The sequence below is a fragment of the Helianthus annuus genome, unplaced genomic scaffold (assembly GCF_002127325.2).
Source record: "Helianthus annuus cultivar XRQ/B unplaced genomic scaffold, HanXRQr2.0-SUNRISE HanXRQChr00c001, whole genome shotgun sequence".
Lineage (NCBI taxonomy): Eukaryota > Viridiplantae > Streptophyta > Magnoliopsida > Asterales > Asteraceae > Helianthus > Helianthus annuus.
This window is the reverse complement of record NW_023395517.1, coordinates 978,096-1,005,674: the sequence shown is the minus strand read 5'-3', so window position 1 is coordinate 1,005,674 and position 27,579 is coordinate 978,096. Positions and strand designations below refer to the sequence as shown.

The 27,579-nt window shown below is 34.6% G+C and overlaps 1 protein-coding gene across 1 annotated transcript in view; it reads right to left on the bottom strand.

The window, feature by feature from the left end:
• Window positions 1-1,987: 1,987 nt before the first annotated feature.
• Window positions 1,988-27,579, bottom strand: part of LOC110889008 (tyrosine-protein kinase JAK2) — a 32,280-nt gene continuing 6,688 nt past the window's right edge. Inside the window, exons 5-9 of the mRNA XM_035987196.1 lie at window positions 20,604-20,690; window positions 4,174-5,166; window positions 2,758-3,657; window positions 2,370-2,526; window positions 1,988-2,286 (exon numbers count right to left, since the gene is read on the bottom strand). Of these exons, the coding sequence (XP_035843089.1) occupies window positions 2,279-2,286; window positions 2,370-2,526; window positions 2,758-3,657; window positions 4,174-5,166; window positions 20,604-20,690 (2,145 nt within the window). The 3' untranslated portion in view covers window positions 1,988-2,278. The remainder of the gene's footprint in view (window positions 2,287-2,369; window positions 2,527-2,757; window positions 3,658-4,173; window positions 5,167-20,603; window positions 20,691-27,579) is intronic.

Genomic DNA, 27,579 nt, shown 5'->3' with positions numbered 1-27,579 from the left:
AACTTTTATATGACCCGTTCAAAAGAAAACAAGTGAAAAGAAGAACCAAATGGGAAGCAATAACTCACAGAGGCATTTAATCAAACAGGTGGTGTTCATCAGTGCATGATTATAAATTAATGAAATATTTTAAAATTAAACATGAATAAACAAAATCATACTTTACAATGGTGATAAGAAGCGTCTCATTTTGAAGATATTTTACACATGTTGCTACTACGCACCCCTTGTTTTTGGGCCTGAAAACGTGTTGAGCCAGTAAAGTAATTGAAGATGGATGAGAATAGTAGATGGGGTTTCATGTTGGGCTCTACACGTTTAAGGCCCAAAAATAAGGAGAAATTAAGTATAAGCAATTGGAACCCTATTCTTTATGAATTGGGTTATGATCTTCATACAATCAAATTACACATCAAACAATTTCTTAAGCATTAGAGTAAACTAGTGGGAAACCCGCGCCGCCGCAACCATTTACAATGCAGTACTTGTTTTCTAATTAGTTTATCAATTCTTTCATGATACATTTTTCTTTTGCATTTTTACTTGGTCCCGCACATGTCACTAACTTTCCCCTGAAGTCTTTCATAGCTAAGACCAAGGGGTGTGGTCTCGGGAGGATCTCGGATGCTGAGGTTGAAGGTTTCCATGACGGGGAACACCACCCCCACCGTAACAATTTCGGTGCCCACGGGATCTCCTCCCCGTCTGCCCCGATCAAATTTTATCTCTTGATTCTCTCTATCTTAATATTATTGGAAGGGGATGGATGGGAGACCATACCCTTGATGGGGGAAGAAGAAGGTGGTGAGGTGGAGGTGATGTGGAGGTGTGGGAAAGGGGACCATACCCCATAGCTGAGGAGAGAACCTTATTCACCAAAGTGGACTAAAGATACGTCGACTATTAGACAAGTAAGAATAGATAAATTATTTTCTGATTTCAACTGCGCAATTTGTATACATTTTGGATTGAACTTAAACAAAATAAGTGAATGTAAATGAAGTTGAGCATCAGTTGATCTTTGTCGCATAATGAATTATGCAGTTTTGCAATTAAAAAAAATCAAAGTTAACAGGCTTTGCAATAAAAAAAAATAAAGTTAACAGGCTAATAAGCATCACTGGCAATAATAATAATAAAAAAAAATCAAAGTCAACAGGCTAATGAGCATCAGCTGTAGTTAAACAATAATCTTCACTAACATTGTGTTTGCATCCAGTAATCAACAAGAGTAAAAGGAAGAAACGCGATAACATAGTTGTTCTGTATGGATATTGGATAGGGCTTGAAAATCGATTTGATTTCAAGGGAATTTTCATATTTTAGAAGTTGAATAAAAACCCACAAATGGATCCAGATGAAATTGAAAGCATTTGGATAAAATTAAATCTAGGAAAACGGACGGTCGTGTGAGGTGCGGTGACGGGTCAGAACCGGTTGGGGCCGCGATGAGTGCAGGTTGGAATCGGTTATTTAAACTAAGGGGTTCTTTTGGTTCAGGTCAGAACTGGCTTCTGATAGTCTGACACTGGTGTTACTTTCTATTCTCAACTATATGCTTTGGAGGAAGCACTTGGTTATATAATTTCCATGCATAGTCTGGATTAATTATATTTTAGCAGTATATATTAGAAATTTTCTGATATATGTATTCTTGCATTGGCTGAAGCTCACCGTTCTTTCGTAACTATTACAAGTTTCAAATTCACAAGAATACACTCATTATATGTGCTGGACCTGAATGACTTTCAATTTTTAAAAGTACTTGTGCTTGAAGCTCAATCACCTTCTGATGTCTACACGTTCTATTTTCCTTTTCAAACTCTACCTGTAACTCACTAGAGGCCCCGAAAACAAAGAGAAGATGTGTACGAACATTTCTTGTCGCTTTCAATTCACAAGTCCTCATTATATTTTGACTTTATTTTAAAAGTATTGTGCTTGAAGCACCTCTGATGTTACACGTTCTATTATGACAGTTATTCAGGGCCTACAACGAAATTTGATGCCTTTATTATAGCTAAAGAAGCATCAACATGACATTCATTTATACAAACAAATTAAGTTATATACAAAAAAATAACAGTGCAACTCAATCCAGCTTGCCGGTTTAAACCTATATGAAACAAGACCCGTATGAACACGAATCTGTTTATTCCAAACCCACCCCACCTAATACACCAACCAAAAGTACCTGCAACTAAGCCTCCTTTTCATATACGTGCATTCGTTTATGAGATATTCAGCCGACAAAGTGTAGCAGCCTTCCTGAGAGTCTTTACTTTCCTGAACTCACATATCAAGGTTGTCAGCAGCTTAAACGCCACATGATAAAATCATTTTAAATATTTATAACAAAGCAAACTTACGACAGTCAGATTCAGCTTGGTCATCGGTTTGGTCAAGTAACATCTTTTCCTTGTTACGTATTTCAGAATTTTCAGATTTGCCAGTCATGTTGATATCGTTCAATTCACTGGATAGCTCAACTACTTGTGTCTCAATTATGGAAACCTCCGAATTCAACTGGGGCAATGAGAAAGCCAAACGAAAAAATTAAAATCGAGATTAGAAAATGACAGAATAGGACTGGCAGCCCCAGGAAACTGTGACTGGGCTTTCTAATTCGATTGGGATAATGGTATAAAAAGTTACCAGGCATCATTTTATTGTATTAAATGAACAGAAGTTAAAGCTTTGGTTTATGCATTAGACAATCATGGCTAGGTTACATGATAACTATGATCATTAACTTACTTGAAATTCCAATGCCTTCTGAAGTTCTACCAAAACTTTTTTTGTTGTCGGCCGTTTTTCTCTTTCAAGATGTAGGCATTGGTAGGCAATCTCTTGAAATGTAGTCAACGATTGTGGCACGATTTGTTCCCTTATTTGTTCGAACACCACCTCAGCATGCTTTCCTTCTTCAAAGTTGTTTTTAATGAAATCCGGTAGATAGTGACCCTCATGTTTGTGGATTGCAAACGTTGATCTCCCGCATAAAATCTCAAATAAAACAATACCAAACGAGTAAATATCAGACTCTATGGTTAGGAATCCCGATTGTCTATAAAGTGGGTCCACGTATCCTCTTGTGCCACACGCATGATCGATGATATAGTCTGTTTCCTGATTTATTGAACATATTAGCGAAAGCCCAAAATCAGCCAGTTTTGCTTTCCAATCATTGTTTAACAGGATGTTTTCAGTTTTGATGTCCCTATGTATCACCTTTGCTTGTTTTCCTACTCCTTCGTGTAGGAAATCCAACGCTCTTGCAATATCAATGCATATATTAAGTCGTTTCACCCATGTAAGAGAAGTATCATTCAAATACCTATCAAGACTTCCCTTGGACAAATACTCATAGATAAGGACTTTTTCATCAGTTTCATCACAGTAGCCTACAAGACGAACGACATTCTCATGATTATACTCCAAAAGAATTTGGAGCTCACTAAAGAATTGTTGTTCTCCTTGACCAAACCTTGTATCCAATCGCTTTGCAACAATGGTTTTAATTCCATCTCCATCATGAAGGTTTCCTTTGTAGACTTTACCAAATCCTCCCCCACCGATGAAATTGTCATCGTGAAAGTTTTGTGTCACCCGTTTTATTTCTTCAAGTGACATTTTGGGGTTATCCTTGTTGTTGTTCTGTCAAACATGACACACCAAATAAAATAAATATATTAATAACTTTAATAAAGTGGTAATAGAAAACTAAATTGGTATTATCTTTTTCTAAATATTATGAAAAACTATAAATGATGAGCAAATTGATAATTGGGTCACATCATTGATCACAAACACTAAACAACATGATATTATTAATATGATGATAAATGTCCCTTATAAATATGCAGTGTATTGTGTTTTCTAAAGGTTTTGGATTGAACTTTTATTTATTATTATACTTACGTATAAGCAATTCTAGCAAGGTCCTAACTTAATAGTCTAAAAGGTAGGATTGATAAATTCCCACAATGTCTAAAAAGTAAACTTGATAGGTTGATCCTAGACATTATAAGTTGGAAAGGATTTTTAACAATGAATTTTATATAATTTGAACCCAACCTCATAAGGCATTCTAATTTGTTTTCTATATAACAGTGAACCATCACACAGATTACTTCTAGGCATTGATAAACTGAATTCAGAACAGTGACTTACTTGAAAGAATAATGCTTTCTCAAGTTCCTTGACTATGATTTTCATTGTTGGGCGTTGGTCTTGAGTTTCCGCCACACATTGGTGTGCAATTGTAATAAACGTGTGCAAAGAATCCTTGTTGGGTCCTCTATTTAGAACAAATTTGTTTTCACCAATTTCTTCCTTTATTACGGGATCTATCATCTCTTCTAGTGATCTTGTGCTGAAGCTTCGTCTTGCTACATGGGCCAGCCCTATGTCACTCTCCTTTAGGTAAATTGGGTCATCGGCTAACTTCCCACAAAGAATCTCAAACAAGACTACTCCAAAACCATAAACATCTGATTCTTTTTTTAACTTATGGGTCTTCTCATATTCTGGATCTATGTAGCACAGTCTGCAAATACCATTATTGAGATAGAGAGCTTCATCTTCTTGATTTGGAGGCAAGAATACGGACCACCAAAAGTTAACAATCTTTGCCTCGAAATTCTCGTCCAACCCAATGTTGTACCTATATATATCATGGTTTATTATCATCTTCTGGTCTTCCATCTCATAATGAATGTACCTTAATGCGTGTGCAACATCAATGCAGATTTTCAAACGGTTTTCCCAAGTCAAAACACGTTTGTCTTTGAGGTTTACCAAATACTCACCAAGAAATCCATTAGAAAAATTGTCAATGACAAGGATCATCTCAGACTCTTCAAAACAAAATCCAAGCATATTGACTATGTTGGGATGCTTAACTCCACCGGAAAGAATTTCTATTTCTGTGAGAAACTCTTTTTCTCCATACCACTGATTTCCAGAAGGGGGGTAGCGTTTGATAAGTACAGTGTTGTGTCTCTTGGATGATGGATTCTCTTTATCATAATGCTCGAGTTCTGCTCTGTAGAAAGCATAGTCCTCTTCTGGGAAATTTACAATTTTGTATTCCTGTGAGAAATAATGGGTTGCTGATTGGATATGAGTGAGAGGAATCTTCAAGTGTTCCAAGTTCTTCCCCACCTGCAAATTAAATACGTGAAAAGGGAGTTACAGCTAAGATAGAAAAACGAGAAGGGAATTGAAAGAAATTGAGTAGTTAATATATCTAATTCCACCCTCTTTGCACCACAGTGAAAGTTTCAGTGAGATTTGAAGTAAGCACACGTCCGTCACTCGACTCTGGAACCCAAACGACCTCTGCTTTGCTATTGTTTCATGTGCCCTACTTTTATATTTGGTTGGCTTACAATGGTCCAGCCCACCACTTTTTTACAAGCCCACAAATCATTTATAGTTACCTCAATGACTAAATAAGGCCCAGATACACTGGGTGATAATATGAAAACAATATAAATCTTATGGGTTAACCTTGGTAAAATTTATTGTTCGTTGCCTATAATAGGCCTAAGAATAGATTTGCTAAAATTAAAATTGTTGTTACTAATATGTGTTTAAGTTAATTGTTAGACCAACTAATTAAGTTAATTGTTGGTAAGAAAGAGGATTATATATGTTAATCTTTATGTAGTTTAAATAAAATTAAATAATACTGTAAAAGAGAAGTTGAGGAAGTATCTATTGCAATACTTGAAATTACCTAACCTATTTAACTTGATTCATAAATCAAGTGAAAAATTAGATGTTATAAATAATTAGATGATAACACGCATAGGAACAAGAATTTTGTAAGACAACTTAATAAGAATAAGAGAACTTTACAGGTTAGTTTAATATACCCTTTGTTTGTTTGTTTTCAAGGTAGACTAGGGATGTTTGAAGAGAGGTAAATAGGCTATGTGTTATTGGGCTTCATTGGGGTGCCAGTGCTGTCACATTAGCTACAAGACGAGCGTGAATATTGCGACGGGTGGGCGCGCATGGTGGGGATAGCAGGCGGGGGGGGGGGGGGGGGGGGGGCAGGGGCTTGGTGTGGATGGCAGATGGGGGGCTATTTGATGATACCCAATACCACATATCACATAAGGTCCCAATAACCCCCCACCTTTGTGGTGTGTGCCTCATTTGGAAACCCCACCCCACCCCCCCCCCCAAAAAAAAAGAACAAAAAAAAACAATAAGTCTAAGAGTTGAATGTCCCATTAGTTACGTCATTTGTTTAACTCCGTTAAGGCATAACATTGAAAATTTCATATATACCCAAGGAAACTAAAAATATCATGTATACTCATCTTTAGGGAATTTGGACTTAGTGCCCATTCTACCTCATTCCATTAATATGAATTGTTTATAGCCTATTTTAATTTTGATTGATGTTCTCTCCTCTTTGACGACAATCAAATCATCTCAACCCTTTCAAGGTTTATCAATTGCATTACATAATAGCAAAACCTAATAGTTTATTGCATCCAATTGTTTATCATATTTGATTGTTTACCTTCAAGTTTTGACTTATTGGAAAGCACTACCTATCGTGTCCAATTTCTTGAAATTATTATAGGATCTCATATTTTTATTAGTTTATTTTTTCCTTTATGTTGGTAATCCCTTCCATACTAGAAGGAGTGATTCACGGGATTTGTCATACCCGTTTCCTATTTATCCCTGTATTTGATTTTCATTGTTCAATACAAGAAAACCCCAATTCTCTTTATCATATTCACTGATTTCTATATGGTATCAGAGCAGGTTGTCTTCCTACTCGGTCCATTCCCAAACCCTAAATAACTCATCACCTTCACGTCCTCTACAATGGGGGACGATCAACCAGTGAACAACCAAATCATCAAAACCAACAATGAGGCTATCGATCACACCTCTCCCTTCTACCTTCATCCATCCGATTACCCAAGACAAATCCACATAAATGATGTTCTAAGTGACAACAATTACCTGGACTGGTTCCAGGAGATGGAAAACTTTCTGTTTGCTAAGAACAAAATCGGGTTTGTGGACGGAACTCTTAAAAAACCGGAAAAAACGGATCCGAATCACATGGCGTGGTTACGATGCGATGCTATGATAAAGGGGTGGCTGACAGCGGCTATGGAGAAGGAGATTAGGATTAGCGTGAAATACGCTAATACTGCCCGAGAGATATGGAGCGATCTCCGTGAATGATTCGGAAAGGAAAGCGCGCCTAGAGCGTATGAAATAAAGCAACTCCTTACCACGACGAGGCAAGACAACGCATCCATTTCCACGTATTACACTCGGCTAAGAACACTATGGGATGAGATGGGTTCTGTCTTCTCCACTCCGAAGTGCACTTGCGCCGGCTGTACTTGTGGGATGAGCAAAAGGTTAACAGACTCAAAGGATAAAGAGAAGTTGTATGAATTTTTGCTTGATCTTGACAGTGAGTTCTCCACCATTAGGACTCAAATACTAGCCATGAAGCCTACTCCCACTCTAGGAGAGGCATACCGCCTTGTTTCAGAAGATGAGCAACAAAGAGCTATATCCATGGGGAAGAAAACGAACGTTGATTCCGCTGCGTTTCAGACCCACATTAAGAAAACCGGGCCGTCACAAAAGTCGTTTGCTGGTCGAAACAAAGAAAAGGAGGGAATTAAAACCGGCAAGGAGGTTAATGAACACTGCACTTTTTGTGACAAAGATGGGCATAAACGCGAAGGTTGTTTCAAGTTGGTCGGTTACCCGGAATGGTGGCCCGGGAAGAAGGGTGAAAAGGCAAAGGTCAAGGCTGCATGCGTGGAGAGTGAACCAAGTCCGATTCCAGGTTTGAGTCACGAGGATCAACTCTTCCTAAAAAAATTCAGTGGAGCCGGTAAGAGTGAAGGTATGAAACCAGTTGCTAATATGGCACTTAAGGAAGATGAAGAAGGTGAGTGGATCTTTGATTCGGGTTGTACCGAGTACATTACTTACCTATCGAACATTCTTGCTAACCAAAGGAATACTCCTTTTGAACCTCATGTTGTCATTCCAAATGGGGAATCCATTCCTGTTAAAGGAAAAGGGGAGTATGTCCTTCCAGGAGGAGCAAAAATAAATGGAGTACTTTATGTTCCGGATTTCAAGTGCAACTTACTTTCCGTTAGTCGCCTTAGTCGCGACCTTCAATGTTGCATATCCATCTTTCCTAATTTTTGCATCATGCAGGGTCTCCAGAGGAGGAACTTGATTGGTGCGGGTAGATGCGAAGGGGGACTGTACCGGATGAAGATGATTCAAGAAAGAAAGGCTATGGCTACCACGGTCGAGACATGGCACAGAAGACTTGGACACGCTTCAAAGGGAAAGCTCGCTAAATTAAATTTTCTCGAAACTAGTACTCTTGATTTGGGTAATTTTTGTGACTCTTGTGCTAGAGCCAAACATACTAGATTGCCTTTTCGTTCTAGTTTCATTAAAACTACTGCGTGTTTTGAGTTGATTCATTGTGATATTTGGGGAGGTTATCGGGTGCAGTCATACACTAAAGCCAACTACTTTCTTACGATAGTTGATGACTTTAGTAGGGCCGTTTGGATTTTTCTCCTAAAACATAAAAGTGATGCTAGCCAATGTCTCAAAAATTTCTATAAGATGGTTGAAGTGCAATTTGAAAAGCCAATTAAAAGGGTTTGATGTGATAATGGTGGGGAATTCACTTCTAACAACATGTTAGAATTTTACAATGAAAAAGGAATTTTGTTAGAAACTTCATGCCCACATACCCCTCAACAAAACGGCGTTGTTGAAAGAAAGCATAGGCACCTTCTTGAGACGGCACGTGCCTTAAGAATCGGTGCCAACCTCCCTAAGAAATTTTGGGGTGAATGTGTTTTAACCGCGGCGTACGTTATTAATCGACTTCCGTCGAAAGTCATTAAAAACAAAACCCCTTTCGAGATGATATGGAATGAGAAACTGGATTATGCCTTCCTAAAGGTTTTTGGGTGTCTCTCCTATTTTAAAAACACCGACACCAAGGGAGATAAGTTCGAAGAAAGGGGAAACCGGGAGTATTTCTTGGATACCCCGGTGGGACAAAAGGGTATAAAATACTTGATCTCAAAACTAAAAAGATTATTATTAGTAGAGATGTCATATTCCATGAAGAAAATTTTCCCTTTAAGGGCATGAAAATCACTGATAGTGATGAACATGAAGAACCAACCGTTGTCCATGATTGTCATTGTCATCAAAGGCAAGGCCCAATCAACATTAATGAAACCGAAGCCCAACACAGTGTCACAAACCCGGATCAAGCAGTGGGCCATAAGAATCAACGCCCAGACCAATGTCTAAGCCAAATGATGGACCAGGCCGAGGCCCAGACTGATCAGGCCAATGTCCAGCCCGATGAGTCAGATAACACGGGCTTTGGTCATGAGCCCAATAGTCCTCAAGAGAATATTAATCACATTGAAGTTGGTCAAGAAAACATTGAGGAAAATATTATTGATGAAGAACCCGGAATACGAACTGAAGCAAGACCTACTCGAACACGAACTCAACCTTCAAGGTTTAAAGACTTCATAGTTCAAGTTCCCCCTTCGGTCAAACACCCAGCTTCAACATCCAATCAAGGCACCTCCAAGGTAGACTATCCTATCTCTAATTTTGTATCTTATGATAATTTTAACGCTAATCACAAGGCTTTCTTGACGGCTATCATTTTTGATGATTTCAAACAAGCTGCACAGGATACTCGTTGGTGTGAAGTTATGCAAAAGGAAATCAAGGCCCTAGAGAGAAATGGAACTTGGACCTTGGAACAATTGCCCAAAGGAAAGAAGGCAATCGACTCGAAATGGGTCTACAAAATCAAATTCAAACCAAACGGTGAAGTTGAAAGGTACAAGGCACGTCTTGTTGCAAAGGGTTTTACTCAAATGGATGGGGTTGACTATCATGACACATTTGCACCCGTGGCTAAATTGGTTACGGTGCGAACGTTACTAGCCGTGGCTGTAAAGAAGAGTTGGATTATTCATCAACTCGATGTAAACAACGCCTTCTTGCATGGAGATCTTGATGAAGAAGTGTACATGAAGATTTCTCAAGGTTTCTCTGATGAAAATGAGACCCGTGTTTGCCGCTTGAGAAAGTCCCTACATGGCTTAAAACAGGCTTCACGCAATTGGTACCAAAAGTTCACCACCTTTCTCCTGAGTCTAAGGTTTAGGCAGTCTCATGCCGATCACTCATTATTTATCTTTGAAGCCGATAACATCACAGTGGTAGTATTAATATATGTTGATGATGTCATTATTACTGGAAACAGTCTCACCAAGATTCAAGAAATTAAAACGAAACTTGATGAACAGTTCAGTGTCAAAGATCTTGGTCAGTTAAAGTATTTTCTTGGCATAGAGGTGGCCAAAACAAACGAGGGCCTTGTTCTAAGCCAACGAAAATACACATTGGACATCTTGAAGGATAGTGGGAAATTCGGTTGCAAACCGAGCTCATCTCCTATGGAGCAAGGATTGAAACTAGATAAAGGAGAAAACGAGCCGAAAGTAGATGCCAACCAATACCGTCGACTGATTGGGCGCCTTTTATATCTTCAAGCAACAAGACCGGATATCACGTATTCCGTTAATATCTTAAGTCAGTTTGTTGCCGATCCAAGAAACAATCATTTGGAAGCTGCTCATAGGGTCCTCAGATACTTGAAGACTACACCAGGACAGGGTATTTTACTTTCTCGGGCAGGTGACCCTGTATTGACAGCCTACTGTGACTCAGATTGGTTAGGTTGTCCCTATAATAGACGTTCCCGTACAGGGTACTTACTTTTATTGGGAGGATCTCCTATTTCTTGGAAGACAAAAAAGCAGTCAGTTGTTTCGCGCTCATCAGCAGAAGCAGAATATAGAGCTATGGCCTCTACGGTTAGTGAAATTATATGGGTTCGTTGGCTGCTCAGCGAACTCCAAGTCCATGTTTCCCCACCGACGCCATTGTTCTGTGATAATCAGGCTGCTCGTCACATAGCCAACAACCCCGTCTTCCATGAGCGTACCAAGCATGTAGAAATGGATTGTCATTTTGTCCGTGAACGGGTCGAGTCCAAAGAAATTATTCCCATGAACATTAGCAGCAAAATGCAAATAGCTGGCCTACTTACCAAAGGGCTCTCGGCACAACAGCTTAACTTTCTTCTTGGCAAGATTGGCATTGCAAATTTGCATGCTCCATCTTGAGGGGGGAATATAGGATCTCATATTTTTATTAGTTTATTTTTTCCTTTATGTTGGTAATCCCTTCCATACTAGAAGGAGTGATTCACGGGATTTGTCATACCAGTTTCCTATTTATCCATGTATTTGATTTTCATTGTTCAATACAAGAAAACCCCAATTCTCTTTATCATATTCACTTATTTCTATAATTATTTCATGCAGATTTGAGTTAAAAGTGAAACAAACCATTTTCGAAAGTATACAGAAAGCTTGCAGCCTAAAAACTTTTAACGAGCTTAACCTATTTTGTCCTCAAGTAAAATAGAGCTTTATATGCGTTATTATTTTGAGTTCAAACTCGAACAGAAAAAAAAAAAAAAAAAAAAAAAAAAAAAAAAAACGCTTTCATGAAAGTAAACCTAGAGAAAAGAACTAAGCCGCGTAGAATGTGGGACGTTTTTGTCATCTGATATATATTCATCGTTTTGGGTTTTGACTTTTGACTTTTGACTTTTGGAGGTAACAGAATGTGGGCAATCTGTTCAATGGTTAAATTCAATAATTTTTGTTTTGAATAGGTTTACTGTTATTGCCGCAGGATACAAATTTGAAGATTTTATGTGGAGGTTTAATGGTCAATTGAATATTAACAGTGGTGATCAATTAAATATTAAGAGTGGACCGATGGACTAAGATAACATGGTTATTACAGAAAATACATCTTCAAAACCAATGTGGGAGTTCAAGGTGCAATCACCGACCCTTGAGTACGTAAAGAGTTTTTATTGCCTTAGGTCATGCTATTGTTACTTGTTAGAAAACTTAAGTTAAAAAAACGAAAAATGGGTAAAACTGATTTTAAGCTCTACATTTTTGTGTGTTTTGGTGGGTAGAAACAAGAGAAATTTGGTGGGTAGAAACAAGAAAAACAGGAGAGTTTATAATTGGTGGCTGCTGTTGGCGGTAAATGGAGGCTAAGGTGATGAGTTTCGGTTGTGAATGCAGTGGAATATTGAGGTAAACCTGAGCTGAGTCACCAACACGAGAGGTAAAACTTTATAAGACCATGGCCAATGCAAAGCATTTAGCTTGCATTTGGCTTATGTGGATCTAGCATTTGAGCGGTTTGCATTTGAGGGGAGTGCACTTGGTAAAGAATGGTGTATTTGGTGAGATGATGGGACCCAATGTAAGTTTTATATCTATTTTTTTCTTTTTCTTGTTTTAATTTATTTTGAGATGCACTAATAAATTGTATGCTATAAGGCAACTTTACTAACTTATAGTAAAAATATCATGTATACTCAACTTCGGGGAATTTTGACTTAGTGATCATTCTGCATCTTTTCATTATATGAATTGTTTATAGCCTGTTTTAATTTTGATTGATGTTCTCTCCTCTTTGACTCGAATTGTCTCAACCCTTTTAAGGTTTATCAATTGCATTACATAATAGCAAATCCTTATGGTTTATTGCATCTGATTGGTTATCACATTTGATTGTTTACCTCTTTTTACGAATTTCGTCGCAATATATATATATATATATATATATATATATATATATATATATATATATATATATATATAGGGTAGGGATATGGTAAAAAGTGTCTAAAATGTAAGAAGGGTAAGAAGTGTTTTAAACCATTGGATATTTGATCTAATGGTTGAGATCAATAGGGTATAAAATGTAAATTGTGTTTTAATTAGAAGGACCTTATGTAAAAATTGAAGGGCAATAGTGACTTTTCCAACATTTCAAATATGGTAACCGTTTCAAAACCACCCATCAAACTCCTAAAAATCAGCGAATTATATGTAACCGCCATCAATCTCCAAAAAAAATCAGCGAATTTCTTCATACTTTAAAACATTCCCAGATTTTTAAAACGTAATCGCAGATTCAAGTCATGGTGTTTTAACTGGAGACATTGTTGATGGCGTGGTGTTTTATCTGGAGACATTGTTCATGGTGTAGTGTTTTATAAATACAAAACATTCCCAGATTTTAAAACACCATGACTAGGATTCAAGTCATAGTGTTTTATCAGGAGACATTATTCATGGCGTGGTGTTTTATCTGGAGACATTGTTCATAGCGTGGTGTTTTATCTGGAGACATTGTTCATGGTGTGGTGTTTTATCTGGAGACATTATTCATGTCGTGGTGTTTTATCTGGAGACATTGTTCATGGCGTGGTGTTTTGTCTCCAGATGTTTAAAACACTATGCCATGAACAATGTCACTAGATAAAACACCACGCCATGATTCAAGTCATGGTGTTTTATCTGGAATCCCCAGCAACCTTCTATGAATATAACACCATACAACTTAATAGAACACTAGAATAAAACACTATGATACACATTAACCTGCATCGCTGGACTCCATTGAAATTGATATAAAACACCAGAATCGAAAAAAGGCGCAGACGTTAAACAACTGGAATGGGGATATCGATTTGATAATCCTTTATGTATTTATAATTAATGATGATTGAAAGATACGTATAACACAATCGTGTGGAAATTACAAAATTCGTTCAAATCCCTAAACAATCTCATGGACGGTTATTTTTGGATCAGTTATGATGAATTTGAATTAAATGACAAAAATGTACAATTACAAAACTACCCTTTTGAATTAATTAAGAGGATGGACACTTGTCATTCCAGGAATATTTCTTACACTTCTTACAAATTAAGCACTTTGTACAGGATCCTAAACCTATATATATATATATATATATATATATATATATATATATATATATATATATATATATATATATATATATATATATATATATATATATATATATATATATATATATATATATATATATATATATATATATATATATATATATATATATATATATATATATATATATATATATAGTGCGAGGTTCATTGGGGAACACTAAAAAAGTGGGGAACAGGGGAACACTCTTAAAAATTTAACTTAACATGTTAAAATAATTTTTTTTAAAAATCTTTTTCGGCGCTTTTCCTTATATATACTTGTAGAAGTATTTTTAATAAAAAAATCAAAAACAAAAAATATTAAAAAAACAATTAAAAAAAGGCTAAAAATGTTTTTTTAGAAAAAATAATTTTTTTTGCTAGACTAGTTTCTCCTCTTTTTTATAAAGAAAAGCGCTGAAAAATTTAAAAAAAAAATTATTTTTAACATATTAAGTTAATTCTATAAGATATAACTGTTTTTTAAACATTTTTTTTTATATTTTTAGTTTTTGATTTTTTTTATCAAAAATGTTTCTACTTGTATTTATAAGAAAAAGCGCTGAAAAAAAATAGAAAAACATTTTTTTTAACATGTTAAGTATAATTTTTAAGAGTGTTCCCTCGTTCCCCACTTTTTAGTGTTCCTCAATGAACTCTCCCCTATATATATATATATATATATATATGGTAAGGTTCATGCGAGAACCACCTTTATTGTGAGAACCGCGAGAAACAATGTGAACACAACCTAAAATGGTTAAAACAAACCTAACCCCCCCACCCCCCCCCCCCCGAAAAAAAAACAGGCATTTTTGGTTGTGTTCACATTGGTTCTCGCAATAAAGGGTGATTCCTAACGGATCTTTGTCCTATATATATATTCTCGTAATAAAGGGTGGTTCCTAACGGATCTCTGTCCTATATATATATATATATATAGGGTAGGGCTAGATAGAAAACCCTATATATATAAAAAACCCGAGAAAACCCAAGCTCCCGACATTTTTTTTTTTTGAAAAAAATAACACATGTAATATACATGTTTTTAAGACTTTTGGGCCAAAAAAATCAAAAAAGCGCCGAAGGGATATTTAAAAAAAAAAAACAAGTTTCAGCAATTTTCAGCGAAATTATGGATTTTTTGCTTAACACGTGTTAGGAGCTGAAATTTGTTTATTTTTTTTTAAAAAATCCCTTCGGCGCTTTTTTGTTTTTTTTGGCCCAAAACACTCTAAAACATGTATATTACATGTGTAATTTTTTTCAAAAAAAAAAATGTCGGGAGGTTGGGTAAAAATGGCTTCCCATTTGGGTTTCCAGAGTTTTCTAAGAATTTTAGGGTTTTTTATCTAGCATTATCCTATATATATATATATATATATATATATATATATATATATATATATATATATATATATATATGTCACAAAGATCCGTTAGGAACCACCCTTTATTGCGAGAACCGCGAGAACCAATGTGAAGACAACCAAAAATGCCTAAAAATAGCTAAAAACACAAAAAAAAAATTAATATTTTTTAGCTAAAATATATACACATAATAAATGATAAAATTATCCTAAACATAAAAATAAAAATATTGTTTATTAGGAGTTCTGCGAGTTCTGTAAATATTTATTGTTCTGAAATGATCATGGCCCTATATATATATAGGGTAGGGTTCCATCGTGAACAACCTCCTAAGAGTGAACTGCGTGAACAAATATGGACCCTTGATTTCCTTTTTAGTTGTTAAGGGTAGGATTGTAATTATATTAAAAATTAGATTTAAGTCATTATTTTAATAATTGAATTAAGTTACATCTTTCCTAATTTAAATTCATTATCCACATTATGTTTATTTATTAATAAGATAATTATCAAAACAAACAACAAATCACCAGATTTCAATTTTAATTTTTATTTCAGATTTCATCACCTGAATTCAAATTTTGATTTTTAAGATCCACGTAACCTTCATATTTCAACGGTATACACATGTATACTTGGATATAAATAGAACAGTACACATGTGTACTCAGCATCGTACATATGTGTATAGTAATTCACAGGTGTACATCAACATTTAATACAAAAAACATTCTGAGATATCACAAAAATAGACGATATACACATGTGTACATCGCATTAAATAGAGGGCAAAATCAGAATACACATGTGTACATCGCATTTAAACAAATAATTATTTTAATAATTGAATTAAGTTACATTTTTCCTAATCATTGATTTGATTTGTGAGAGATTTATGAAATCAATTTAAGAGGATAATTAATTACTTGATTTGTGAGAGATTTATGCAATCAATTTAAGATTGAAATTACACATATACCCTTTTTGTATTTAATTAAATGGAAAAAGTTAACCAAATAATTACCATCATGCCACTCACTTTAATCTCAAGATCATAAAAATGAAGGGCCCAGATCAGTTCACGCAGTTCACTCTTGGGATTTTGTTCACGTTTGAACCTAATCCTATATATATATATATATATATATATATATATATATATATATATATATATATATATATATATATATATATATATATATATATATATATATATATAGGACAATGCTAGATAGAAAACCCTAGAAATTTGAGAAAACCCTAGAAAACCCAACCTCCCGACCTTTTTTTTTGAAAAAAATAACACATGTAATATACATGTTTTTAAGAGTTTTGAGTCAAAAAAATCAAAAAAGCGCCGAGTGGATGTTTTTAAAAAAAATAAACAAGTTTCAGCAACTTTCGTCACTAACATGTGTTAGACAAAAAAAGTGCTGAAACTTGTTTATTTAAAAAAAAAAAACCACTCGGCGCTTTTTTGATTTTTTTGGCTCAAAACTCTTAAAAACATGTATATTACATGTGTTATTTTTTTCAAAAAAAAAAAGTCGGGAGGTTGGGTTTTCTCAAATTTTTAGGGTTTTCTACCTAGCCCTACCCTATATATATTCATGAGTAAAATGCCTGAATAGTCCCTGTGGTTTTGTAAAATAACACCTATAGTCCTCAACATTTGAAAATTACACTGGTGCTCCCTGTGGTTTGACGAGTTGTTACTCAGATAGTCCCTGGAGTGGGTGTCCGTTAGTTTTCTCCGTTAAATCCATGTAAAATTACTTATTTACCCCACACCCAACAATAACATGATGTAAATGTTTAAAACAACATCAATTAAAAATCATCATCCATCTTAAAGACGTGATTGTCCCCACCCCCATTCAATTTTACGTTACACACACACATCCCCTTCAGTCTCTCTTAATCAGCTCTAATGGTGAAACCCAAATCCATCAAGAATCACCCTCAATTTGTCCTCCTCTTCAACTTGAAAACCACCCCAAAAATCATCCTTCACACCTTCAACATACATCCTCTTATTGATCACTCTCGTACTCGCTTCGATCCTATGTTTTATGACAATCAATCCGTTCGTCATCAAGATCCACACATCTACACACTCACCTCTATGTGTACGGTGGTGGGTATTTCTACGGTTTATGTCGGTGGAGCGAGAATGTGACCGGCGGTGGTCAGGGGAACCGGTTCGTGGTCTAGTGTGGTGGGAATGGTCATGGTCGAGATGGTGGTGTCGGGGACGGTCACCGTCATCTCTGTCTCGTTTTCTGTCTCTGTCTCGATCTCTGTCTCTTCGATCGGCCATAGTTAGGGCAAAGATGTGGGTTGTTACAGAGGCGAAGTAGGGTTTCTATGAAGATTGTATTGTATATTTGTATGTATGTGTGTGATAATGTGTTTTAATTTAATAGTAAGTGCATTTTGGTAATTTAACATGGATTTAACGGTGAAAACAAACGGACATCCACTCCAAGGACTATCCGAGTAACAACTCGTCAAACCACAGGGAGCACCGGTGTAATTTTCAAAAGTTAGGGACTATATGTGTTATTTTACAAAACCACAAGGACTATCCGGGCATTTTACTCTACATTCATCCTTCAAGTTTCAACATTTTGAAAAGCACTATCTATCGCGTCCAATTTCTTGAAATAATTCCATGCCAATATGAGTTAAAAGTGAAACAAATCATTTTCTGAAAGTAAACAGAAAGCTTGCAGCCCCAATAATTTTCAAAGAGCTTAACCTATTTAATTTGTCCTCAACTAAAATGCAGCTTTATATGCGTTATTATTTTGAGTTCAAATTTGAACAGAAAAAAACTCTTTCATGAAAGTAAACCTAGAGAAAAGAATTAAGCCGCGTAGAATGTGGGGCGTTTTTGCCATCTGATATATATTCGTCGTTTTGAGTTTTGGCTTTTTGGAGGTAACAGAATGTTGCAATCTGTTCAATGGTTGAATTCAATAGTTTTTGTTTTGAATAGTTCTATTGTTATTGCTCAGGGTACAAATTTGAAGGTTTTATGTGGCAGTTTAATGGTCAATTGATTATTAGTGGTGATCAATTAAATATTAACAATGGACCAATGGATCGAGATAACATGGTTATTACAGAAAATACATCTTCAAAACCAATGTGGGAGTTCAAGTTGCAATCAGCGACCCTTGAGTACGTGAAGAGTTTTTATTTCCTTACGTCATGCTATCGTTGCAAACCTTAACTCAACTTAAAAATGGGTAAAACTAATTTTAAGCTATACGTTTTTATGTGTTTTGGTGGGTAGAAACAAGAGAAACAAGAGAGTTTATAATTGGTGGGTGTTGTTGGCCAGTGCAGATCTAAAAGAAAATTTTAGTAATATCTTAATTTTTTGGCAAATTGGATTTAAATAATCCCAACTTACACAATTTGGGCGATAATAATCCCAACTCAGTTATTGGCCGATAATAATCTGAACTGGTCTACTTTTGGCCGATAATAGTCCGCCGTTAAAAATAGCTTAACGGAGTTATGCTTTTTTCCGAATTACAAACCGATATTTTATGGATTTTGATTACAACGAAGATACGAGTCGATTTATGTAAAACTTACCTCGAAACGGTGCTTCAAACGGCTTGATTTTTGTTAATTGGAAGTTTAAACACCCGAATTGAAGCACCGTTTTTGTCGTTTGGGGTAGTATTTCGAGGTAAATTTTACATCAATAAACTCTTGTCCTCGTTCTAATCAAAAGCCCTAAAACATCGGTTTGTAATTCGGAAAAAAGCATAACTCCATTAAGCTATTTTTAACGACGGACTATTATCGGCCAAAAGTAGACCAGTTCGGATTATTATCAGCCAATAACTGAGTTGGGATTATTATCGGCCAAATTGAGTAAGTGGGGATTATTTAAATCCAATTTGCCTAATTTTTTTTTACCTAGGCTCATCCCTAAAATTTTCTTTTAACTTAGGTTTTTTTTTAATTTTTTTTGGGGTGGGGGGGGGGGGGGTAGGGGGTTGGCCGGTGTTTAGGTGTTTTTTGTAGTGTTGCACATGTGTAATACAAATTTGTTTTTTTTTGTATTTTAAAATATTAGATTTACAGCTAAAAAATGTTAAAGAAATATATTTGTTGTGTTTTTTAAGCGTTTTTACGAGTTTTCGTGTTCTCGCAATAAAAGGAGTTTTTCTTGAACCCTCCCTTATATATATATATATATATATATATATATATATATATATATATATATGTATGTATAGGGAAAGATTAAAATGAGAACCACCTTGAGTTGCGAGAACCGCGAGAACTATTTGATCCGGCGCGATTTGGGCCAAGTTTTTTTTACACAAACGTAGATGAAAAAAATGTAAACAATTAGTAATAAGATTTAAAAAAATTTAAAAAAGAGTCGGTAGTTTTGACTCAAGCAAGTTTTTGTACGACAAACGTAAATTTTGGAAGAAAATAAATATTTTTTTACCTCTCATGTAAAAATGTGGGTGTGCGACTTTTTTTTTTTCAATTTTTCTTATTTTGCTGAAACAAGTGATTATTTTTACGACTTTTGTGAAAAAATAATTCGGAAAAACCTTTTGGATGGCCTAGTTCTCGCGGTTCTCGCAACTTATGGTGGTTCTCCTTTGAACCAAAGCCTATATATATATATATGTATATATATATATAAGGTTAAAGACCCTTGTATTATATGGGGTGAATAAAAAAATATTAAACAATTAGTAATAAGATTTAGAAATTATAATTAAGTGGAGGCTTAGGTGATGAGTTTCGAGATTGTGAATACGGTGGAATATCAAGGCAAACCCGACCTGAGTCACCAACACCAGAGGTAAAACTTTATAACAAAAAATGTTTTATCCTAGAACCCGTATAATATTATTAACCGGTGATATGAATGGGCAACAATGGATAGATTATACGGTTAAAGACTGGGTTCGTGGACTTCACATACATGTCGTATAAAAGATTAAAAGCGTGATACTGGCTAGATTTCTACAGCGTAACCTAGACAAATACACACAACCTATTAACTATATATCTTTTGCATCACTTAACTTTTGTTCAGATCATATATAAACTTCTACGATTTCATGGATATCCTTAATAAATTATGTAATATTTTATATCTTTTAAATATATTTATAACCAACTTGTGTGTTAATGATAAGTGCAACTAATTAATATAAGAGAATGATGAAAGGAAAAACATGAGGGTCTTACTAGAATTTCATGCGTTGATTGAAGCTCCAATGCTTCCTTAGGTTTAGCAATTACTTGGGTCGTATTTGGACGTTGTGTTTGCTCCTCCTTTAAGCAATAATATGGAGGAAAAAAATTAGCTATAAAAAATTAAAAACTATAAACTGTTGATAAAATTAGAAATTACTAATAACATAAAACTTTCCACACTCTCCTAGTGATGTATAATTTTTTTATGGCACAATTGTGGTGTATATGGTAAATACGGAACAAGAAACGGTTTTCAAACAAGGAAATCTAAGTGGAGCAGATTATGGATAAGATCAAAAGCCTTGTTTTTTTTTTTTTTTTTGGTTCACACGGTTGAAGTTTTAGTCCGCGATCGGTGTAAATTTAAGATTGTATAGTTTTTGATATAGTTTACCTCTAACATGTTTTTGTTGCCCCCTTTTTTCTTTTAGGGGGTCGTGGTGAATGAAATTTACCTTTAAAAATAGGTAAACTCTTCGTGTACATGTAGCCAACCACATGATTAATAGAATTTTTCAATGAACATTAATGGAAATTGTACAACCAAAGAATAGTTGTATTCTCATATCTCTTCCACTTCCTATTATAAAAAGATTAAATGTTATATAAATAGTTACCAAACATATTACATATACATATTACTTATTTAATACAAAATTTTCCCAAAATTTTTATTTATTATATCATACAGCTTTCAATTTGTTTGCCATATTTAGGATGCAATGTTAGATGTTTAACAATTAAGATGGTAAAATAGTGTGTTACAATAACAATGAACGGAGAGTTTGAGGGGTCCACCCTTAACTTTCTTGGTGAAATGCCAATTTTTTTGTTTGGTTTTACGCATATCTGTCAGTGTGGATTTGTTTTTTCTAAAGCTGCCACAGTTTACAACAAATTTTCTTTGGGATACCCCTAATGTTTCTTCTAGATTCGTTACCAGATGAACGTATGATTGCTATAATGAGTTAGATTGTATACATAGTACTAAAATACGAAAAAAAAAACATGTAGTATAATAGTATTAAAATTTAAAACTGCGTGTTTGGCTTCGTGCTCTAAGATCACATACTAATTGAACATAAACTAATCATGGTTAATAAACGGCCCCTTAATTGATAAGGTACTTTGGTAGCCTTGCCATGATAGGAAGACTCATTTGGGTGATATCCTAGAACTAAGCACTTTTGTAGTAATTTAATGTAATATGAAATTAAACTCATACAGACACGTAGTAAAGCAGTTATTTCGTGTCCCTTTTCACAAACGTATAATACATTCAGATTATGCGGTGGTTGTATTGAATTTTAAATTCAGTCATTAGACAATTAAGATTACAATACCCTGCATACATTCTTACTTATCACAAGGCAAGGCAGAGATGTTTAATGTTAGCATGTGCTTTTAAAGTCTAGTACTAATATCATATTTCTAAAGACTAAAATGGTGAAACACCAAAGGTCTAACTTTAATAAAGATGACTAATGATGGGGAAACGATCCTACAAAATGTTTGGTTGCTATTGACACCACGGCAAACCATTATATCCCCCAACAAAATTGCATACAGACTCAAAGAAAGTAATCGTTGATAGTCATTGTCTTAGCCTGGTATACGACGTCAACTATATAATGAACAGTGTCTCCTTTTATAAAAAAGAGTTAATTACACAAATGACTTCTGTGGTTTATACTTAATTTCGCCTTTGGTTACTAACTTTACGTTTTAACAGGTTTAGGTTACATGGTTTCAATTTTGTAACACCTTTGGGTACTAACACCAAAATTAGTTAATTAATAACTAAAATACCATTGCATTTTTTATGAGTTTATCAATGTAACACATTTGGGTACTAACACCTAATTTTATTTAAGTTTAAATCAATTTTACAAAATCTATTTTTTTTTATTTTCATCTTTTTATTATATCTCTTAATTAACATAAACTCTATTTATTTATTTTTTATTTTCATATTTTTATTAAATTTCTTATTTAACATAAAATATATTTGTTACACTAATATTTTTTTAAATAAAATCTATTAGCTATATAGTTTTATGTAAATTAATTTCTTACTCGTTTTAAATAATGTAAACCTTACTCGTTGTCAATTTTGGATTGAAATGATTGATAATAATAAATATCTTTCATTTAAAAGAATTTAAGCCTTTTTTTAACTCGTTTTTTTTTCATTTACATTTTACTATTTTAGAAAGATATTTAATTTACATAAAATTATATAGCTAGATATTTTAGATAAAACTATATAGCTAGGTAATTTAGATAAAACTAAAAAAATTTAAGCCTTTTTTTAACTCGTTTTTTTGTAAAAAAGATATTTAATTATAAAACTATATAGCTAGTAGATTTACTGGTGCAACTAGTACATTTTATGTAAATTAAATATCTTTCTAAAATCGTAAAATGTAAATGAAAAAAACAAGTTAAAAATGGCTTAATTTTTTTTACATGAAAGATATTTTTTATTATTATTATCAATCATATATATCCAAAATTGAAAACAAGTAAGATTTACATTATTTAAAATTAGTAAGAAATTTAATTTACGTAAAACTATATAGCTAGTAGATTTTATTTAAAAAATTCTATTTAAAAAAATACTGGTGTAACAAGTAGATTTTATGTTAAATAAGAAATTTAATAAAAATATAAAAATAAAAAAAATAAATAGACTTTATGTTAATTAAGAGATATAATAAAAAGATGAAAATATAAAAAATAAATATATTTTGTAAAATTGATTTAAACTTAAATAAAATTAGGTGTTAGTACCCAAATGTGTTACATGATAAACTTAAAAAAATGCAAGGGAATTTTAATCATTAATTAACTAATTTTGGTGTTAGTACCTAAAGGTGTTACAAAATTGAAACCATAGAACCTAAATCTGTTAAAAAATAAAGTTAGTACCCAAAAACGAAATTAGGTATAAACCACAAGACCTATTTGTGTAATTAACTCTATAAAAAAAATTTCTTACATCGTCTTAAGTTGATCAACTATATTTTCATATTTAAAGAAATTAAATTAAAACTTTGAAGATGAAAAACTAAGAAATATGAATAATAGATAAACCTTTCTAACAAATGCTATGTACATGTGGTACAATTTCATGCAATTTGCGTAGTGACACGACTTCATTAAGGGGCGGATCTATGTAGGAGCCAGGGGTTGCCCGGGATACCCCTCAACTTTATCGACCAAATACAAAAAAAACTTTGTTTTTCGTTTTGATGTATTCGGATACCTTTGAGCAAATATTAGGATACCCCTAGATATAAGATAGAGAAGAAATATGAAATATTTTTGAAGAAAAATGAGATCTCCGGCGTTGCAGAGCTAAGATGACCTTTGTGTTTTAAAACAAAAGATATTCTTATTATTATTTAGATTTATTTTCTTCATTGAAATATGGAAAGCTGTAACCCACGTGGCTAGCAGACTATCTTTCTTTCTATTTTATTATTTACAGTTGCATTGTTAAGCTAAAATTCATTTATTTCTAAAAGTTAATGTCTATTCTAAGAAGTTAGCTTAAGTTATTATTCAATTACTTGTATATAGTAAACATCAATTATGATTTAGTGGTGATCACAGGTATTTAAGTTGCACTTATAGTGAGTTTGGGTGAGCTTTCCTCTCTAAGTCTTAAATTCGAGTCTGGTGATAGGGGTTTCTCATTAACAGATTTAAATGAGGGATCTATTGTGCGAGGCGCTCTCTAGCACGGAACCGGTTAAAATAACGTATGTTAGATCTCTCGATATTCGCGAATAATTCACACCTTTCAAAAAAAACTTGTATAGTATTTAAGAAACTTATTATTTATTAGTTTATTAATTTTTTATTTTGTATAGAGCTTACTATTTATAACAAACCTTTAACATATTAAAAGATACAAAAACTTATGTTAGAGCCCGATCTGAACTGAGTCAGAATTTTTTATGTGCGCTTTAGTGAAACTGAAGCATCTAAATATAGTGACTTTATACAAATAAAATCATTGATCTGCCACTTATTGTACCGTAAAAAAATTAATCTGTTTTATGAATGTACAATAAAAAATTGGGATACCCCTGAATTTTTTTTCTAGTTCCGCCACTGTCATTATCAAGAAGCACTAACATTATTGTAAGCATGATGAAAAACTGATACTTGAGAAGATGTAGATCTTTTATGTGACCTTACAATAACGATATACGAAGTTATATTCTCTAATAGAAGAAGCACTAACATTTTTGTAATTATGATACGTGGGTGTTTGGTTGCAAAAAACAAAATTAAATTTAACTAGGTTTATCATTGTCGCTGCGTTGTGGCAAACTTTTTTCTTATTTAGTCTGTGTTTACATGTGTTTTGAAATCATTACGAGCGTGTTGCGCATGGAACCGTCGACAAGAATAACAAGAAAATGTAGGAGGATAGCCGAAAGAAAATCAACCAAAAAAAAGGTGTATGGTAATGATGTTGTTCATATGAAACCTGTGGTCGGAGATGAACAAATAGTACCGGGTACCGATTGTGACAAACGGTAATTTTTGGTTTATAATTACGCGTATACCGAACATTAAGACAATTATAAGTATTGTTTTAAGACACAAATTAACTTAATTAGACCTTTGAATTGCCTAGGAACGTCTATTCGACCTTACAGTACGCGAATGGTGATTTGCGGGAAACTTGACGAACATTAAACATTAAACGGTAACGAACTGACACCGAATGAAATATTGACAATGCCAAAAAATACGAGTTTTATACGTATATTTTTAAACACACGAATTGGTTATGCTGAATTATCATGCTTTCGAACGTCACAATATGCATACGTGAACGAAAAACGCGACTGTAGGAACACACCGACAAGGAAGTGGAAGCATCTGGCTCGTGTATTACATTAAATCTGAAATATTATGATATATTTAGCTTCGTAATCGAATTCTAATATTTACAGTTGAAATGGGACCGAAAAACGGACTAGAAACGACCACCGAAGTATTTTACGCAATTTTAACGCAACCGACAAAAGAAAGCGTCACACACCTACTTCCGACACTATTTTACATATTTCTGATCCTGAAATGACATTTTACGACATTACACGAAGTATGGATTCGAAAACGGGCATCGTATACGCATGGGCCGAACAAAACACAAGAAACGGGCTAATGGGCGTTGCGCCCAACCCACGTAAACCTAAGTATAAATACCCTATTATAACTCATCCTTCTCATTTCTTTCCCTAACCCTAGCCGCAACCCCCTTTCTTTCTCTAGAACTCCGACGGCGGATCACGGCGGTGCCAGCGAAGTCCTGCGGTGTTTTAGCGAAGGCGAACGGCGGCGCCGCCGCTCACGGCAGCTTTGGCGACAGAATTTCACAGCAGAACCAAGGCGTACCCCCTAAATCATCCTTTCCGAACCCGTTTCTGACACTAGTTTTCCCATACGAGCAACAGAGGTCGCGATTTCGAGCTCTGGTAGCCTGTCTCATGAGTTCGTCGCGGGTAAGTTAATCTCCTCCACTTTCTAAGCTTAGATCTGTTTAGATCTGGCTCACTTAAAGCTTCTTCTTTTGTTTTTTTTTTCTTTTTAGTGGTGTTTGGGTTGTCGGTAATGGTGGTGGCCGGCGTGGTGATGTCGAGGTGGCTGAAGTGGGGATGACGGCAGCAGAGGGGAGCCGCCAGAGGGGGGCAGGGTGGTGGTGCGACGCCGCAGCCGGCGGCTCCAGGCCGGTAGTGGACGGTTTGGGTTGGGTCGGGTTGGCTTGGGTTTACATGGATCAAGGGGGACTCGGTTTTTCAGTTTGGGATTCGGGTCTCGACTCAGGTTCGGGTCAACAAGTCAAACTCGGTCAAAGCGAGTCAACATGGTCAAACCTGGTCAACGGGTCAGATTCGGTTCGGGTCAACAAGTTAACGCGAGTCTTGGTAAAATATAAAAAACGCAATATTACTATATAGTTTAGGGCTGTTCATGAACCGAGCCGAGCTAGGGCAAGCTCGGGCTCGGCTCGATTATAAACCGAGCTGGCTCAGCTCGGCACAGATTTGAAACCGAGCTGAAAGTCTAAGCTCGGGCTCGGCTTGGTTTTAAACCGAGCTGGCACGGCTCGGCTTGGTTTGACTCGATTTTAAAAATAAAAATTAATACATAGCTCTCAAAATTCAGTATTCTAAAATATTATTCAATACTTCAAAAGAACATATTCAAAATACGTTCAACCTAATACATTACAAGTCAAAATCATGCACAACAACGCAAAATAAGTTTTATATTTCAAGTAAATACAATATTTGTTCATTAGCACGACAATCAACCTTTAAATATGTCATATATATCAAACTACAAGCCTAAATACATGTAAATAATAATCACTTTTTGTAATATATTATATGTATATAAAATAAAATATATTAAAAGTAAAATAATTCGAGCTAAGCCGAGCTACCAAGCGAGCCAAACCAAGCCAATTTGGCTCGTCATGAGCCGAGCCGAGCTAGGCTCACTTTCTTACCTACCGATCACTTTCAAACCGAGCCATATCGAGCGAGCTTTTCCGAGCTAAATCCGAGCGAGCTTCGAGCAAGCTCCGAGCCGCGTGCTTTTTGGACAGCCCTAATATAGTTATTTGAATTTTATCCTAAACCGATACCTAGCTCTAACCCGAATCAACTAACAAAATCGTTAAGAAAATAAAATTCTTGGACTTATACGTGATTTTGTTTATATAACTTGCATAAATACATATGTATATGTAGTGAAGAGTTCAAATTGAGTAGAATTTTTTTGTAAGAATAAAAAAAAGAAATTTCAACCAGTAAAAATGTTTCATTTTACTTCATTTAATTTTTTCATTTAATAATAGTGTAAGGGTATATTGGTAAAACTAGATAGATCATTAATTGGTAGTATTCCTTTTTAATAGCTAACTACATTAAATTTG